General features: G+C 46.2%; 1 protein-coding gene across 1 annotated transcript; it reads right to left on the bottom strand.

The window, feature by feature from the left end:
• Positions 1-8792: 8792 nt before the first annotated feature.
• On the bottom strand, positions 8793-15339 carry LOC123500575. Its single transcript, XM_045249263.1, has 3 exons — positions 15323-15339; positions 14373-14464; positions 8793-9935 (listed from the first exon to the last, which is right to left on the bottom strand). The coding sequence occupies exons 2-3, from the start codon at positions 14418-14420 to the stop codon at positions 9381-9383; spliced, it is 603 nt and encodes a 200-aa protein (XP_045105198.1). The 5' UTR covers positions 14421-14464; positions 15323-15339; the 3' UTR covers positions 8793-9380.
• Positions 15340-15758: the final 419 nt, after the last annotated feature.

The raw sequence follows: 15758 nt of genomic DNA, 5'->3' as shown, positions 1-15758 counted from the left end.
AGGGGACACCCTCGTCCCAATCCTTATCTCTCTCCATGCAGAAACTCTTGAGCATGGTTTTGAGAGTTTGATGATGTCTCTCCAGGACTCCCTGAGACTGTGGATGATAAGCACTGGACACAATATGCTTGATCCCCCACGCAGTCATCGTATCCTTAAACAACTTTGAAGTAAAGTTGGTCCCCTGATCGGACTGCAGCTCTGCTGGCAATCCAAAGTGTGTTAAGAAGGTTAATAACGCCTTCAGCACCACTTTAGAGTGAGTGCTACTCAGGGGAATTGCTTCAGGATACCGCGTGGTAACATCCATTATGGTCAACAAATACTTGTGACCAGCCCTGGTAGTAGGCAGATGACCTAATATATCAATCAAAACCCTCGTGAAGGGAGGATCAACAGCAGGGATAGAGTGGAGTGGCGCCACAGGGGGTGTCTGATTTGGCTTACCCACCACTTGACAAGTGTGGCAGCACTTAAGAATCGTGGCTACTTCTCCAGACATGCTGGGCCACCAAAAATTGCGACGCAGGCGAGCGACGGTCTTTCGGATGCCCAGATGTCCAGCCATGGGCCCCTCATGTGCCAACAGCACAAGTGCCTCACGCAGCTTCTGCGGCACAACTACTTGCAATAACTCACCACCGTCACTCTCCTGCCATCTAAGATGCAATACAAACTCCTCCCTGCCCTCCAACTCCTCACATCTTTCACCCACTCGAGCAAAGAAGGAAGTCAACGCCGGGTCCTCCTGCTGCCTACGAATGAGCTCTGCAGGCTCTAGCTGGGTAAGAGAAAGGAAGACTATAGGGTCATAGGGTTGAGGCAACGCTGCAACCCTACGTCCCACACGGCATCGAGGACGGAGAGCTGGCACAGGCTGCTCCGCTCCTGCCATTTGATCCGGTGAGTCCTCAGAAGGATCATCACCACCAGCCAGGCAGTCACCAGGCAAGGGAACAGCTCGCTCCCTGCCTCCCAAGATGCTCCACAGGGGGAGAAACCTCCAACTCCCCCGCAGAACTGGAAGTCTCCCCACCCTGGGCGCCAACTTCCAACAACCTGCCTAACTTATCATGCTGGGACCTGTGCTGAACATCAGAGCCCTCAGCCTCCACACCAGGAAGCAACTCAGCACGAGTGCTCCCTCCGGAGTGCTCTGGAGAGTGAGGATAACCATCAAACAACTCAGCTACACCCAACACTCCGTCCTCACTCTCAGCAACAACTCCCAAAGTCGAGTTCGGTGCATAAAAAAGTGACTCTACACCGTCACCGTCAGCCTCTACACCAGAACTCAATGGTGAGCCCAACACTTGCTCCACCACTTCAGCACTGTTACTCCCATCTGGAGTCAATCCCATCGGGCTGCTTGCAACCTCCTGGGTAGTAACAGGCTCTCTCTCTGCCCAGCGGGCCTGAGAGCGGGTAACAACATTTACAGTCTTGCACCACTGGCCTCATCCTCCTCAGAGGTTGGGATCCATACACGACCACCAGCCAAATCATTCCCAAGCAGGAAGTCCACTCCTGCGACTGGCAGTTCGTCTGCCACTGCTACCTGCGCCGTAGCAGTGACAAGAGGACATGACATCATCACCTCAGCCGTCACGAACTCCTCCACAGTGTGAAGTCCACGACACAACACTGCCTTGCTAGACGTCACCTTCTTCCCAGTGACATTTCGGCACACTGACTGCAGTGGTCCCGTATCACGCAGTACAGTGATGGGATACTTGGTGCCATCAATCTCAACAGTGCCTCCACACAGGAAAGGACGGCACCAGTCAAGCTCACTATCCTTACCAACAGCGGGCGAGGCAACAGGGGGAGGGACAGGTGGGCCAACCTGCTCTCTCCTCCAAACACAACTCAGGCACACGCCGTGCCTTCTCACTTCTAAAGCCTGAAGGAGCAGTCAATTCATCACCACAAACTTTATCTGGCCACACCAACAAGGCAACTGGTTTCTGCGAGGACTTTGGAGCTTCAGCTGTTACTAATTTTGGGCAATTGAACTTAAAATGCCCTTTCCCTCGGCAGTGATAGCACGTGGGCTGAGAATCATACTTGGGCGTTCTAGGGGCCGCCTTCCCCGTCGTCCCGTCCTTCGCAGAAAAATGAGGGGTGGGGGCCTGGGGCTTTCCAAAACCCATGTTACTGCCGAAACCAGTGTATCGCCTAAAGTGGCCTGGAGAGGCCGAGGAAGAACTGCCACCACTCCCTGGGCCTCCCTTAGGACCACCTTCCTTAGTCCTTACGACTCCAACTCTCAGGCTGCTGCACAGGACGGTGGGCCAACACATAATCATCAGCCCATGTAGCAGCCTCCTTTATGGTCCTAAACCTCTTCTCCCTCAACAGAGGTACCAGCTCCTTATCAGCAATATCAATAAACTGCTCCATAACTACTAACTCCTTCAAAGCCTCGAGAGAGTCAACACCCTCGCTAGCAACCCATCTCTAACACTTGCTCCAGTGAACGAGCACACTCGAGGTAGGAGTCACTTGCTCGCTTCCTCTTTCCTCTGAATTGCAAGCGATAGGCTTCTGGTCGCAGCTCATATGCCCGCAAAATGTCAGCCTTAAACTCCTCATAATCATCCAGATCATCAGCTGACATTTTGTCATAAACTTCCAAGGCTTTTCCCTTGAGTTTATTCGCGACCAAGCCTACCCATCTCTCTCGAGACCAAGCAAACTCCTTGGCTTTCCTCTCGAAGCGGACAAACCATTCAGCCACCTTAGACTCATCAAATTCGGGGACTAGCTGGAGACTTTGAACTAAAGTACGCTCTACACTCTGTTCTCCTCCTCCTCCTACACTACCAACAACTCCAGGCGTATTTACTGCATGGCGAGTTCTCTCCCACTCCAACTCTCTATCTTTATCTGCCCTTTCTCTCTCCATCTCCAATCTCATCATCTCCATCTCTCTAGTCTCCTTCTCTGCTGCTAGTCTCTGAAGTTCTCGTCTTTCTTCCGCCTCTCTAGCCTCTTGCTCTGCTGCTAGTCTGTTTGACTCTCGTCTCTCTTCCGCTTCTCTAGCCCTCTCCTCAGCAGCTAGTCTTTTTAACTCTCGCCTCTCTTCTGCTTCTATCTCCATTTTTCTCAATTCCAGCTTTAATCGCAGTTCCTCCAGTCTGGCAGCTAACTGGACACTATCAGCAATACTGCTTGCTGGACTAGATCGTCGGGAGCCTTCCCTGCTTCCGATACTTCTGCCAGGGCTAATATATCCCACATCACCTTCACTGGGACCGCCACGTGTGTTATCATGACACGTAGTAAATGCGTCCTCCCTGACCCCACGCGCGGCCACCGACTCATCATGCTCACATGATGAGTCTCGCCGGCTCACACTCGCATCCTCACCCTCCACTGGTGGGGTGAAAAGACCAGTAACTCTCTCCATGGTGCTCACAAGGACTCGTTCTCACAAACAATAAAATAATATAAGTAATAATACCCCACACAATAACACTACACACTATAAAGGCACTTGGTTTATCCTGGCGAGGTCGCCACTGTTACGAGTTCACCCCCGGCTGCTGCGGTTAGCTGCTACAGCTCACTAGACAGTCATGCTGGCAAAATCGCCAACTTTGTTACGGTCAGTACAGTGGGGATTATAAATCACTCCACAGAATCCCCACTACTACAACTCGCAGCCGACGTAACCCTCAGGTTCTTTCAAGGTCGCCAACAGTGTATAATTTCCCCCACTGTAAGGGAATCTCGTCAGCAACTCCTTCTCCTCCTGTACCCAACCAAGTAAAATTTATAAATGGTAGATGTTATGTGTTTCGTCCCGTTGTTGCTGTTGGTGGCTGTGGTCACCAGTGTGTTTTGGTGGGCGGCTGTGTGCCCCCACCATCTTTTGTATAGTTTCATTGGTAAACTGTATTGTAGTGGTAGTAGCCACACACACTATTGAATGCTGAGAGGCTTCATGTCGGCCAGTGGTGCGTAGGGTTGTCCGTCACACTTGTCTGCGACGAGTATTTGAACTCGTGTATAGCTGGTGTTACCCGTAGGTGGTGTCTGGGCTTGTGTGTACATCACCGGATGTGCTGTACACATCATATATTGCAGTAGTAACAGACCAGGGATGTCAGTCTAACAGGTGTTAGTAAGCACTTGTAGTAGGATAGTATAAGTATAATATACCACGCGCGTTGTTCCGGTCTGTGAGTTATCACAGTCTGTGGACAGGGCGTGTGGAGAGGCATTAATACATCATAGAGAAGTGGGTGGAATTGTCCTTGTGGGCGGTTTCTCTATGGGGTATTAAGGCCTCGTCCTGTTACACATAGCATCTACCATTTATAAATTCTACTTGGTTGGGTACAGGAGGAGAAGGAGTTGTTGAGGATATTCCCTTACAGTGGGAGAAATTATACACTGTTGGCGACCTTGAAAGAACCTGAGGGTTACGTCGGCTGTGAGTTATAGTAGTGGGGACTCTGTGGAGTTTTTATAATCCCCACTGTACTGACCGTAACAAAGCTGGCGATTTTGCCAGTATAACAGTCTAGTGAGCTGTAGCAGCTAACCGCAGCCGGGGGTGAACTTGTAACAGTGGCGACCTCGCCAGGATAAACCAAGTGCCTTTATAGTCAGTGTGTAGTGTTATTGTGTGGGGTATTATTACTTATATTATTTTATTGTTTGTGAAGACGAGTCCCTGTGAGCACCATGGAGAGTGTTACTAGTCTTTTCACCCCATCAGTGGAGGGTGAGGATGCGAATGTGAGCCGGCGAGAATCACCACGTGGGCATGATGAGTCGGTGGCCGCGCATGGGGTCAGTGAGGACGCATTTACTACGTGTCATGATACCGCACGTGGCGGTCCCAGTGAAGGTGATGTGGGATATATTAGCCCTGGCAGAAGTATCGGAAGCAGGGAAGGCTTCCGACGATCTAGTCCAGCAAGCAGTATTGCTGATAGTGTCCAGTCAGCTGCCAGACTGGAGAAACTGCGATTAAAGCTGGAATTGAGGAAAATGGAGATAGAAGCAGAAGAGAGGCGAGAGTTGAAGAGATTAGCTGCGGAAGAGAGACGAGAGTCTAACAGACTAGCAGCAGAGCAAGAGGCTAGAGAAGCGGAAGAGAGGGCTAGAGAAGCGGAAGAAAGACGTGAACTTCAGAGACTAGCAGCAGAGAAGGAGGCTAGAGAGATGGAGATGATGAGATTGGAGATGGAAAGATAAATGGCAGATAAAGATAGAGAGTTGGAGTGGGAGAGAACTCGCCATGCAATAAGTACGCCTGGAGTTGTTGGTAGTGTAGGAGGAGGAGGAGAACAGAGTGTAGAGCGTACTTTAGTTCAAAGTCTCCAGCTAGTCCCCGAATTTGATGAGTCTAAGGTGGCTGAATGGTGGTTTGTCCGCTTCGAGGGGAAAGCCAAGGAGTTTGCTTGGTCTCGAGAGAGATGGGTAGGCTTAGTCGCGAATAAACTCAAGGGAAAAGCTTTGGAAGTTTATGATAAAATGTCAGCTGATGATCTGGATGATTATGAGGAGTTTAAGGCTGACATTTTGCGGGCATATGAGCTGCGACCGGAGGCCTATCGCTAGCAATTCAGAGGAAAGAGGAAGCGAGCATGTGACTCCTACATCGAGTGGGCTCGTTCACTGGAGCAAGTGTTTGAGAGATGGGTTGCTAGCGAAGGTGTTGACTCTCTCGAGGCTTTGAAGGAGTTAGTAGTTATGGAGCAGTTTATTGATATTGCTGATAAGGAGCTGGTACCTCTGTTGAGGAAAAAGAGGTTTAGGACCTTGAAGGAGGCTGCTACATGGGCTGATGATTATGTGTTGGCCCACCGTCCTGTGCAGCAGCCTGGGAGTTGGAGTCGTAAGGAAGGTGGTCCTAAGGGAGGCCCAGGGAGTGGTGGCAATTCTTCCTCGGGCTCTCCAGGCCACTTTAGGCGATACACTGGATTCGGCAGTAAAATGGGTTTTGGAAAGCCCCAGGCCCCCACCCTTCCTTTTTCTGCGAAGGACGGGACGGCGGAGAAGGCGGCCCCTAAAACGCCCAAGTATGATTCCCAGCCTACGTGCTATCACTGCCGAGGGAAAGGGCATTTTAAGTTCAATTGCCCAAAATTAGTAACAGCTGAAACTCGAAAGTCCTCGCCGAAACCAGTTGCTTTGTTGGTCTGGCCTGACAAAGTTTGTGGTGATGAGTTGACTGCTCCTTCAAGTTTTAGAAGTGAGAAGGCACGGCGTGTGCCTGAGTTGTGTTTGGAGGAGGAGAGAGAGCAGGTTGGCCCCCCTGTTCCTCCCCCTGTTGCCTCGCCCGCTGTTGTTAAGGATAGTGAGCTTGACTGGTGCCGTCCTTTCCTGTGTGGAGGCACTGTTGAGATTGATGGCACCAAGTATCCCATCACTGTACTGCGTGATACGGGAGCACAGCAGTCAGTGTGCCGAAATGTCACTGGGAAGAAGGTGACGTCTAGCAAGGCAGTGTTGTGTCGTGGACTTAACACTGTGGAGGAGTTCGTGACGGCTGAGGTGACGCTGTCATGTCCTCTTGTCACTGCTACGGCGCAGGTAAAAGTGGCAGACGAACTGTCAGTCGCAGGAGTGGACTTCCTGCTTGGGAATGATTTGGCTGGTGGTCGTGTATGGATCCCAACCTCTGAGGCGGATGAGGTTGCTGAAGAGTCTGGGCCAGTGGTGCAAGACTCTGTAAATGTTGTTACCCGCTCTCAGGCCCGCTGGGCTGAGAGAGAGCCTGTTACTATCCAGGAGGCTGCTAGCAGCCAGGTGGGATTGACTACAGATGGGAGTAGCAGTGCTGATGTGGTGGAGCCAGTGTTGGGTTCTGGTGCAGAGGCTGACGGTGACGGCGTAGAGTCACTTGTTAATGCACCGGACTCGGCTTTGGGAGTTGTTGCTGAGAGTGATGGACGGAATGTTGGGTGTAGCTGAGTTGTTTGATGGTTATCCTCACTCTGCAGAGCACTCCGGAGGGAGCACTCGTGCTGAGTCGCTTTCTGGTGTGGAGGCTGAGGGTTCTGATGTTCAGCACAGGCCCCAGCATGATAAGTCAGGCAGGTTGTTGGAAGTTGGCGCCCAGGGTGGGGAGACTTCCAGTTCTGCTGGGGAGTTGGAGGATTCTCCCCCTGTGGAGCATCTTTGAGGCAGGGAGCGAGCTGTTCCCTTGCCTGGTGACTGCCTGGCTGGTGGTGATGATCCTTCTGAGGACTCACCGGATCACATGGCAGGAGCGTAAGAGCAGCCTGGACCAGCTCTCCGTCCTCGATGCCGTGTGGGACGTAGGGTTGCAGCGTTGCCTCAACCCCATGACCCTATAATCCCCCTTTCTCTTACGCAGCTAGAGCCTGCAGAGCTCATTCGTAGGCAGCAGGAGGACCCGGCGTTGGCTTCCTTCTTTGCTCGAGTGGGTGAGGGAAGTGAGGAGTTGGAGGGCAGGGAGGAGTTTGTCTTGCATCAAGGGGTGTTGTGTCGTAGATGGCAGGAGAGTGACGGTGGTGAGTTATTGCAAGTAGTTGTGCCGCAGAAGTTGCGTGAGGCACTTGTGCTGTTGGCACATGAGGGGCCCATGGCTGGACACCTGGGCATCCGAAAGACCGTTGCTCGCCTGCGTCCCAATTTTTGGTGGCCCAGCATGTCTGGAGAAGTAGCCACGATCCTTAAGTGCTGCCACACTTGTCAAGTGGTGGGCAAGCCAAATCAGACACCCCCTGTGGCGCCACTCCACCCTATCCCTGCTGTTGATCCTCCCTTCACGAGGGTTTTGATCGATATAATAGGTCCTCTGCCTACTACCAGGGCTGGTCACAAGTATTTGTTGACCATAATGGATGTTACCACGCGGTATCCTGAAGCAATTCCCCTGAAAAGCACTCACTCTAAGGTGGTGCTGAAGGCTTTGTTAACCTTCTTTACACACTTTGGATTGCCAGCAGAGCTGCAGTCCGATCAGGGGACCAACTTTACTTCAAAGTTGTTTGAGGATACGATGACTGCGTGGGGGATCAAGCATATTGTGTCCAGTGCTTATCATCCACAGTCTCAGGGAGCCCTGGAGAGACATCATCAAACTCTCAAAACCATGCTCAAGAGTTTCTGCATGGAGAGAGATAAGGATTGGGACGAGGGTGCCCCCTTTGTCTTATTTGCGGTGAGAGAAGCGCCCACTGAGTCCTTGGGTTTCTCACCCAATCAGTTAGTGTTTGGACACCGTGTGCGTGGACCGCTCGACGTAGTTCGGGAGGCTTGGTGTCAGCCGTCGCCCGAGCGCCCTGTCTCACTGTCTAAAGCTGGGTCCACACTTGTTGCATTTACACGTATCGTATCATCGTTGCGTATCGCATGGTGATACGCAACGATGATACGATACGGTGCGACAGTGTATATTGTACCCGTTGCGTATCCGCGTGTCGTATCATCGTTCCGTGATGCAACAGTATCATCCAGTTTCTTCCCTGACAGTACCCATGAGTGCAAGTGTGCAGTTGGCTGCGGCCGCGTATATATTTATTCATGAACATCAAGTTAGTAAAAGGAAAAGAAAGTCACGGCGTTGGTGGATTACTAAACTATATGAAAGAAGGAGATGTGCAGTGGAACAACTATGTTGGCGGACTTAAAATTCCAACACGTGAGTGGACTCTACAAAAACTTTACAAGGATGCACCCAACTGATTTCGAGTTTCTCTTGTCTGAAGTTGGCTTGAAAATTGCAAAAAAAAACACTAAGTTTCGGAAAGCAATTCCCATCCAGGAAAGGCTAGCAGTAACACTACGTTTTCTGGCCACCGGCGATTCATACACCAGCCTGCAGTATCTCTTCAGAATCTCCAAGCAGGCAATTAGCAAGATCATTCCCGAAGTGTGTGCTGCCATTGTGGAAACACTGTATGACTACATTAAGGTAAGTCATCTATAAAATGTCATATGAACAACTGATGTATGATGACATGAATGTGCCACTCATAGTTAAATCGATATATGTTTCTCTCGTACACATACAAACATGTATTAGTGCAGTAAAAGGCGTGCTGAACAGATCACAATTATGTATGTACGCTATTTCTTTAACAAGACTGTCTTCTTCGTATACTTTCCAAAAACAACTCACAATAGCAGGTAAATGGGAATTCCTGATTTTATAAATAATAGAAATAGTCTTAAGACAGTATATTCTGTGTTTGGTCTGTGCAGGAATAAATGAAACAGGAATGTTTTAATTTCTTTTTATTTTATAGTACAAGAAGGAACTTGATAAATCAATGTCATATATATATTTTGAAGATGGGGCACAATGAAGTAAAACAAATATAAATGTAATTTAAGAATGGAAGAGATATATCCTCATTGGAAGTTACGGGCCACATGTGAAAAAATCACAACTATATTAGTTCCTCAATGTTCAACTCATTTCCTACCGAACAAGTACTGGGGGAAGGTGATGGTTGCACTACAGCTGGAGTACTTGTTCTAGAATCATGGCTTTCAGATGCGTCTGAATAACTATGAGACAACCAGAAGTTGGGTGGGAAGCCTACTGGATGGGTTGTCTGTGGACCTCCAACTACGTTACCAGGGAAAGGCTGATCAGTACTGTAACAGCCTGTGTTTGCTCTAACAAATATGTTCAGAATGTCATTTTGAATCAAACTGCGTACCCTGTCATCATACCTACGCAATTTAGAAGCAACCAAGTTACCAAAATGCTGGTTTTCATCATTAACTTGGTTAGCTGTGGCCGTGAGTATCTCAAAAGCCTTATCGAGACGTTGGTCACCAGCTGATGTCTTCGGCTTCTTACTTTTGGGTGTGGGCGACTTGGGGTGCCTTGTTTCAGGGTTTCTTTCCTGTGATGTCGCCAAACTTGTATTCAGATCCTCACCTTCTACCGACACTTCTGTTGGTTCCTCTGCTGCTTCACTCGTTGCGGTCTGGATCTGAGAGAGAGAGAGAGAGAGAGAGAGAGAATAAATAAATGAATACATACCTAGGCGCACACCATATATATATATATATATATATATATATATATATATATATATATATATATATATATATATATATATATATATATTTGTGTGTGTGTATAGTGTTACATACATTACAAGGGCACTGGCCAAGGGAAAACAAAGTGTTGGAAAAAAAAATCCGCTGGTTGCCAGGCCCTGTTAAGAGGAAAGTAGGAGAAAGAAAAACAAAAAATCTAAAAGGAGGGTCCAGTTAACGTAAGAGGTGTCTTGACACTCCTCTTTTGAAAGAGTTTAAGTCATAGGCAGGTGGAAATACAGACACAGGTAGAGAGTTCCAGAGTTTACCAGTGTAGGGAATGAAGGAGTGAAGATACTGGTTAACTCTTGCATTAGGAAGATGGACAGAATAGGGATGAGAAGAAGTAGAGAGTCTTGTGCAGCGAGGCCGCAGGAGGGGAAGGCATGCAGTTAGCAAGTTCAGAAGAGCAGACAGCATGAAAACAGCGGTAGAAGACAGATAAAGATGCAACATTGCGGCGGTGACTTAAAGAATCAAGACAGTCAGTTAGAGGAGAAGAGTTGATAAGACGAAAAGCTTTAGATTCCACCTTGTTTAGTAAAGCTGTGTGTGGATCCCCAGACATGAGAGCCATACTCCATACACGGGCGGATAAGGCCCTTGTACAGAGCAAGCAGCTGGGAGGAGAGAAAAATGGACGAAGACGCCACAGGACACCTAACTTCTTGGAAGCTGATTTAGCAAGAGTAGAGATGTGAAATTTCCAGTTTAGATTTTTAGTGAAGGATAGACCGAGTGTGTTTAATGTAGAGGAGAGGGAAGTTGAGTGTTATTGAAGAAGAGAGGATAGTTGTCTGGAAGGTTATGTCGAGTAGATAGTTGTAGAAATTGAGTTTTGAGGCATTGAACAAAACCAGGTTTTCTCTGCCCCAATCAGAAACAAGTGAAAGATCAGAAGTTAGGCGTCCTATAGCATCTCGCCTTGAGTCATTTAATTGTTGTTGGGTTGGGCGTCTGTTGAACGCTGTTGAATAATGCAAGGTGGTATCATCAGCATAGGAGTGGATAGGGCATTGAGTCAGATTTAGGAGATCATTGATGAATAATAGAAAGAGAGTGGGTGATAGGACAGAACCCTGTGGAACACCACTGTTGATAGTTTTAGGGAAGAACAGTGACCGTCTACTACAGCAGCAATAGAACGATCGGAAAGGAAACTGGAGATGAAGGTACAGAGAGAAGGATAGAATCCGTAGGAGGGTAGTTTAGAAATTAAAGATTTGTGCCAGACTCTATCGAAGGCTTTCGATATGTCAAGGCCGACAGCAAAGGTTTCACCGAAGTCCCTAAAGAGGATGACCAAGATTCAGTTAGGAAAGTAAGAAGATCACCAGTAGATCTGCCTTTACGGAAACCATACTGGCAATCAGAGAGAAGGTTGTGAGCTGATAGATGCCTCATTATCTTCCTATTAAGGATAGACTCAAAGGCTTTAGAAAGGCAGGAAATCAAAGCTATAGGGCGGTAGTTAGAAGGATTGGAGTGGTCACCTTTTTAGGGACAGGTTGAATGTGAGCAAACTTCCAGCAAGAAGGATAAATAGAAGTAGAGACACAGATGAAAGAGTTTGACCAGGCAGTGAGCGAGTTCGGAAGCACAGTTTTGAGAACAACAGGAGGGACTCCATCCGGACCGTAAGCCTTCCGAGAATCAAGGCCAGAGAGGGCCAGGAAAACGTCTTTATAAAGAATTTTAATTTTAGGGATGAAGTAGTCAGAGGGTGGAGGAGTAGGAGGAATATGCCCAGAATCATCCAAAGTTGAGTTGGTAGCAAAGGTTTGAGCGAAGAGTTCAGCTTTAGAAAAAGAAGAGACAGCTGTAGAGCCATCTGGATGAAGTAAAGGAGGGAAAGACGAAGAAGTAAAGTTGTTAGAGATATTATTGGCTAGATGCCAGAAATCTCGAGAGGAGTTAGAATTGGAAAGACTTTGACATTTTCTATTGATGAAAGAGTTTTAGTAAGTTGGAGAATAGATTTGGCATGATTACGGGCAGAAATATATAGGGCATGAGTTTCAGCAGTTGGATGGCTACGGAACCGTTTGTGAGCCGCCTCTCTATCATTGACAGCACGAGAACAAGCAGAGTTAAACCAAGGCTTTTTAGCTTTAGGGTTAGAGAAAGTATGAGGAATGTATAGCTCCATGCCAGAGATAATCACCTCTGTTATGCGCTCGGCACAAAGAGAAGGATCTCTGACATGAAAACAATAATCATCCCAAGGAAATCAGAATAGTACTGCCTTAGTTCCTCCCACTTAGCAGAGTTAAAATGCCAGAAGCACCTCCGCTTAGGCGGGTCCTGAGGCTGCACTGGAGTGATAGAACAGGTAACGGAAATTAGATTGTGGTCGGAGGAGCCCAACGGAGAGGAAAGTTTAACAGAGTAAGCAGAAGGGTTGGAGGTTAGGAAAAGATCAAGAATGTTGGGCGTGTCTCCAAGGCGGTCAGGAATACGGGTAGGGAACTGCACTAGCTGCTCTAGGTCATGAAGGATAGCAAAGTTGAAGGTTTGTTCACCAGGTTGGTCAGTGAAAGAAGATGAAAGCCAAAGCTGGTGGTGAACATTGAAATCTAAAATGGAGATCTCAGCAAAGGAAAGTGAGATAAGATGTGCTCCACCTTGGAAGTCAAATAGTCAAAGAATTTTACATAGTCAGAGGAATTAGGTGAGAGGTATACAGCACAGATGAATTTAGTTAGAGAGTGACATTGAAGTCTTAGCCAGATGGTAGAAAATTCTGAAGATTCAAGATTGTGGGCACGAGAGCAAGTGGTGTCGTTACGCACGTATGCGCAACATCCAGCTTTGGATTGAAAATGAGGATAGAGCAAGTAGGAGGGAACAGAAAAGGGCTGCTGTCAGTAGTCACAGACAACTGTGTTTCAGTTAGGAAGAGAAGATGAGGTTTAGTAGAGGAGAGGTGGTGTTCCACAGATTGAAAATTAGAACGAAGGCCACGAATGTTGCAGAAATTGATAGTGAAAGTATTAGATGAAGTGTCAAGACACCCAAGGTCGACAGCAGAGGGCAGTCCGACCTGGGGACATTTATGGTCCCCTCCCAGAGGGGACTCCGAGGCAGGGCGTGGTGAAGCCATTATTAAATTTTGATTTGAAGAGAGTGTAAAAGTGTAAGGTGTTGTAGTGTAGTGTAGGAAGTAGTAGAAGTTGTCTTTAGAGGGCAGGCTGCAGCTGCTCAATTGTATAAATGAGACCACAAAGGGAACCGGGAAGAGAGGACACGGGAATCACTCAGTCTGCAGCACTGCCTACATCCCCGTAAGTACCTCTCCTGGAGTGAACTTTCCACACTGTGTCGGGGCTATTGATGGTAAGCACGTCACTTTGAAGTGTCCCATTGCAAGTGGCAGTGAATACATCAACTACAAAGGTTTTTCAGCATTGTTCTTCTTGCATTAGTTGATGCTAACTACAACTTCATGTTTGTAGACGTGGGATGCCAAGGACGAATATCAGACGGTGGTGTGATCGCAAACACACAGTTGTACAAGCTAATGGAGGAAAAAGCTTTAAATCTACCTGAGCCTGCTCCTCTAAACGAGAGGGAGGAAGTTGTACCATTCTTCTTTGTGGGAGATGAAGCTTTTCTATGAGTGAAACCTTGATGAAAGCATATCCAGGTTACCACGTCAAAGGATCAAAGCAAAGAATTTTTAACTACAGGATTTGTAGAGCTCGCAGAGTAGTTGAAAATGTATTTGGCATAGCATCTTCAGTTTTCCGTGTGCTGAGGAAACCGTTGCTACTGGAACCAGAAAAGGCTTCATGTGTAGTGATGACAACTACTTTACTACACAACTACTTGCGCCGAAGACCAGATTCAGCGGAACTCTACACTCCACCAGGAACATTTGATTCAGAAGAGGCAGGTGTTGTGAGAAATGGAAATTGAGAGAAGCAACGCACGAGATGGGATCACTTCTTCCCTGAAAAGAGTTGCACGCAAAACAAAGGCTACATTGCTGAATGTAAGGAGGAGATAGCTGACTATTTCTTGAATGAAGGAAAATTAGCGTGGCAAAATGACTACGCATAGAAACTTGCGGCTTTTTGTTGTGGGTTCCCTCCCCCAGGTTAAATAACTAAAGTTTTTTTTTTGGTGTGTGTGTAATTCACCTACGGTCTGCTGCTTGTGTGTGTGTGTGTGTGTGTGTGTGTGTGTGTGTGTGTGTGTGTGTGTGTGTGTGTGTGCTGATTAGCTGATCAGAATTTCCGGCAAATATAAATGGCTTGTAATGTAATATGATGCAGGTTAGCATAAAGAAATATTAATGTTTAATATATTAAATACTGTTCACTTACTGTACTCAATGTTGGTTTTGGTTGGTTCTTGTCCCATAGGAATTGCATACTTTCAAAGGCAAACCACGAGCTAGTGTAAGTCTCATGTGCTCCTGTAAAGAAAAAAAAAATAAAATAAAATAAAATATTTTGGTAGGAACGGGGTAGAATGTAGTTTAATAAGCTTATATATATATATATATATATATATATATATATATATATATATATATATATATATATATATATATATATATATATATATTATGCTCAATGTTAATAGTTGCCTAATGTGTACATTAGGCAGCGGAAATACTAATGTATACTTCATCTTCAATTCTATAGACAACAGTTTAAAGTGCACAAATCTGAGGTTAAATGGTGCACAACATTCCGTGGTGGTTAGGTTAGGTTAGGTTAGGCGGGCCTGTTAATGGATGATACAGTGGTGCTGGCAGAAGTGGGAGATTAGTGGATGTTTCTGACCCTAACCTAACCTTACCACCAGGAATGTTGTGCACCATTTAACCTCAGATCTGTGCACATTAAACTGTGGTCTATAGAATTGAAGATGAAGAGTATACACATTAGGTTATTTCCGCTACCTAATGTACACATTAGGCAACTATTAACAACATATATATATATATATATATATATATATATATATATATATATATATATATATATATATATATATATATATATGTTCATTTTCATATTGTTTTGAGTCATTGAAATAAATCAATTATAGGAATTTATTTATCCTATGTAAACATTTCTTACTAAATGTAGCCTAGTTACTATTTTTCATATTGTTAGTTATTGGTTTGAATACATGATATATGAATACCATATAATTATAGAGAGCTGTATACATCACTTTATATGCAGAAGAAGAATATTAAGTATATATGTATAATGAGTTCATATATTATGGTTGAATAAAGAATACGATATCATTTACTCACCTTTTCCAGTACCAGTACTCTTCGTCATTTTCATTTTCTCCTTCTCAAGGCTGCCAAAAGATATTCCATCTTCTTCTTGCACACATCTGCCGATGATCCCATTTCCTTGGCAATTTCCTCCCATGCATCTTGTTTACGAAGCTTATTGAAATGATGAACATGTTTTGGGTCCCAAATCACGTCCCTCTTACGGTAAGTTTCTATCAGACGTATGATATCCTCCTTACTCCACTCCATTTTTCTAGTACCTAGATAGTTCTTCACACTAAAAAAGGTGTAATATATATATATATATATATATATATATATATATATATATATATATATATATATATAATATATAATATAATATAATTATATGAAACACAATCACACACGAGCTACAACTGTACTCCTGGCTATCCTCTACAAGACTGAGCTTGCAACGGGAGTCACG

Source organism: Portunus trituberculatus, unplaced genomic scaffold (assembly GCF_017591435.1).
Source record: "Portunus trituberculatus isolate SZX2019 unplaced genomic scaffold, ASM1759143v1 PGA_scaffold_413__1_contigs__length_259272, whole genome shotgun sequence".
Taxonomy (NCBI): Eukaryota; Metazoa; Arthropoda; class Malacostraca; order Decapoda; family Portunidae; genus Portunus; species Portunus trituberculatus.
The sequence above is the reverse complement of the archived record's forward strand: the minus strand, read 5'-3'. Positions and strand labels throughout refer to the sequence as shown.

Coding starts and splice junctions, on each gene's coding strand:
- LOC123500575 (XM_045249263.1), bottom strand. CDS start 14,420: ATGCAATTCCTATGGGACAAGAACCAACCAAAACCAACATTGAGTACA. Junction 9,936..14,372: donor CAAAACCAACATTGAGTACA/GTAAGTGAACAG, acceptor TCTCTCTCTCAG/ATCCAGACCGCAACGAGTGA.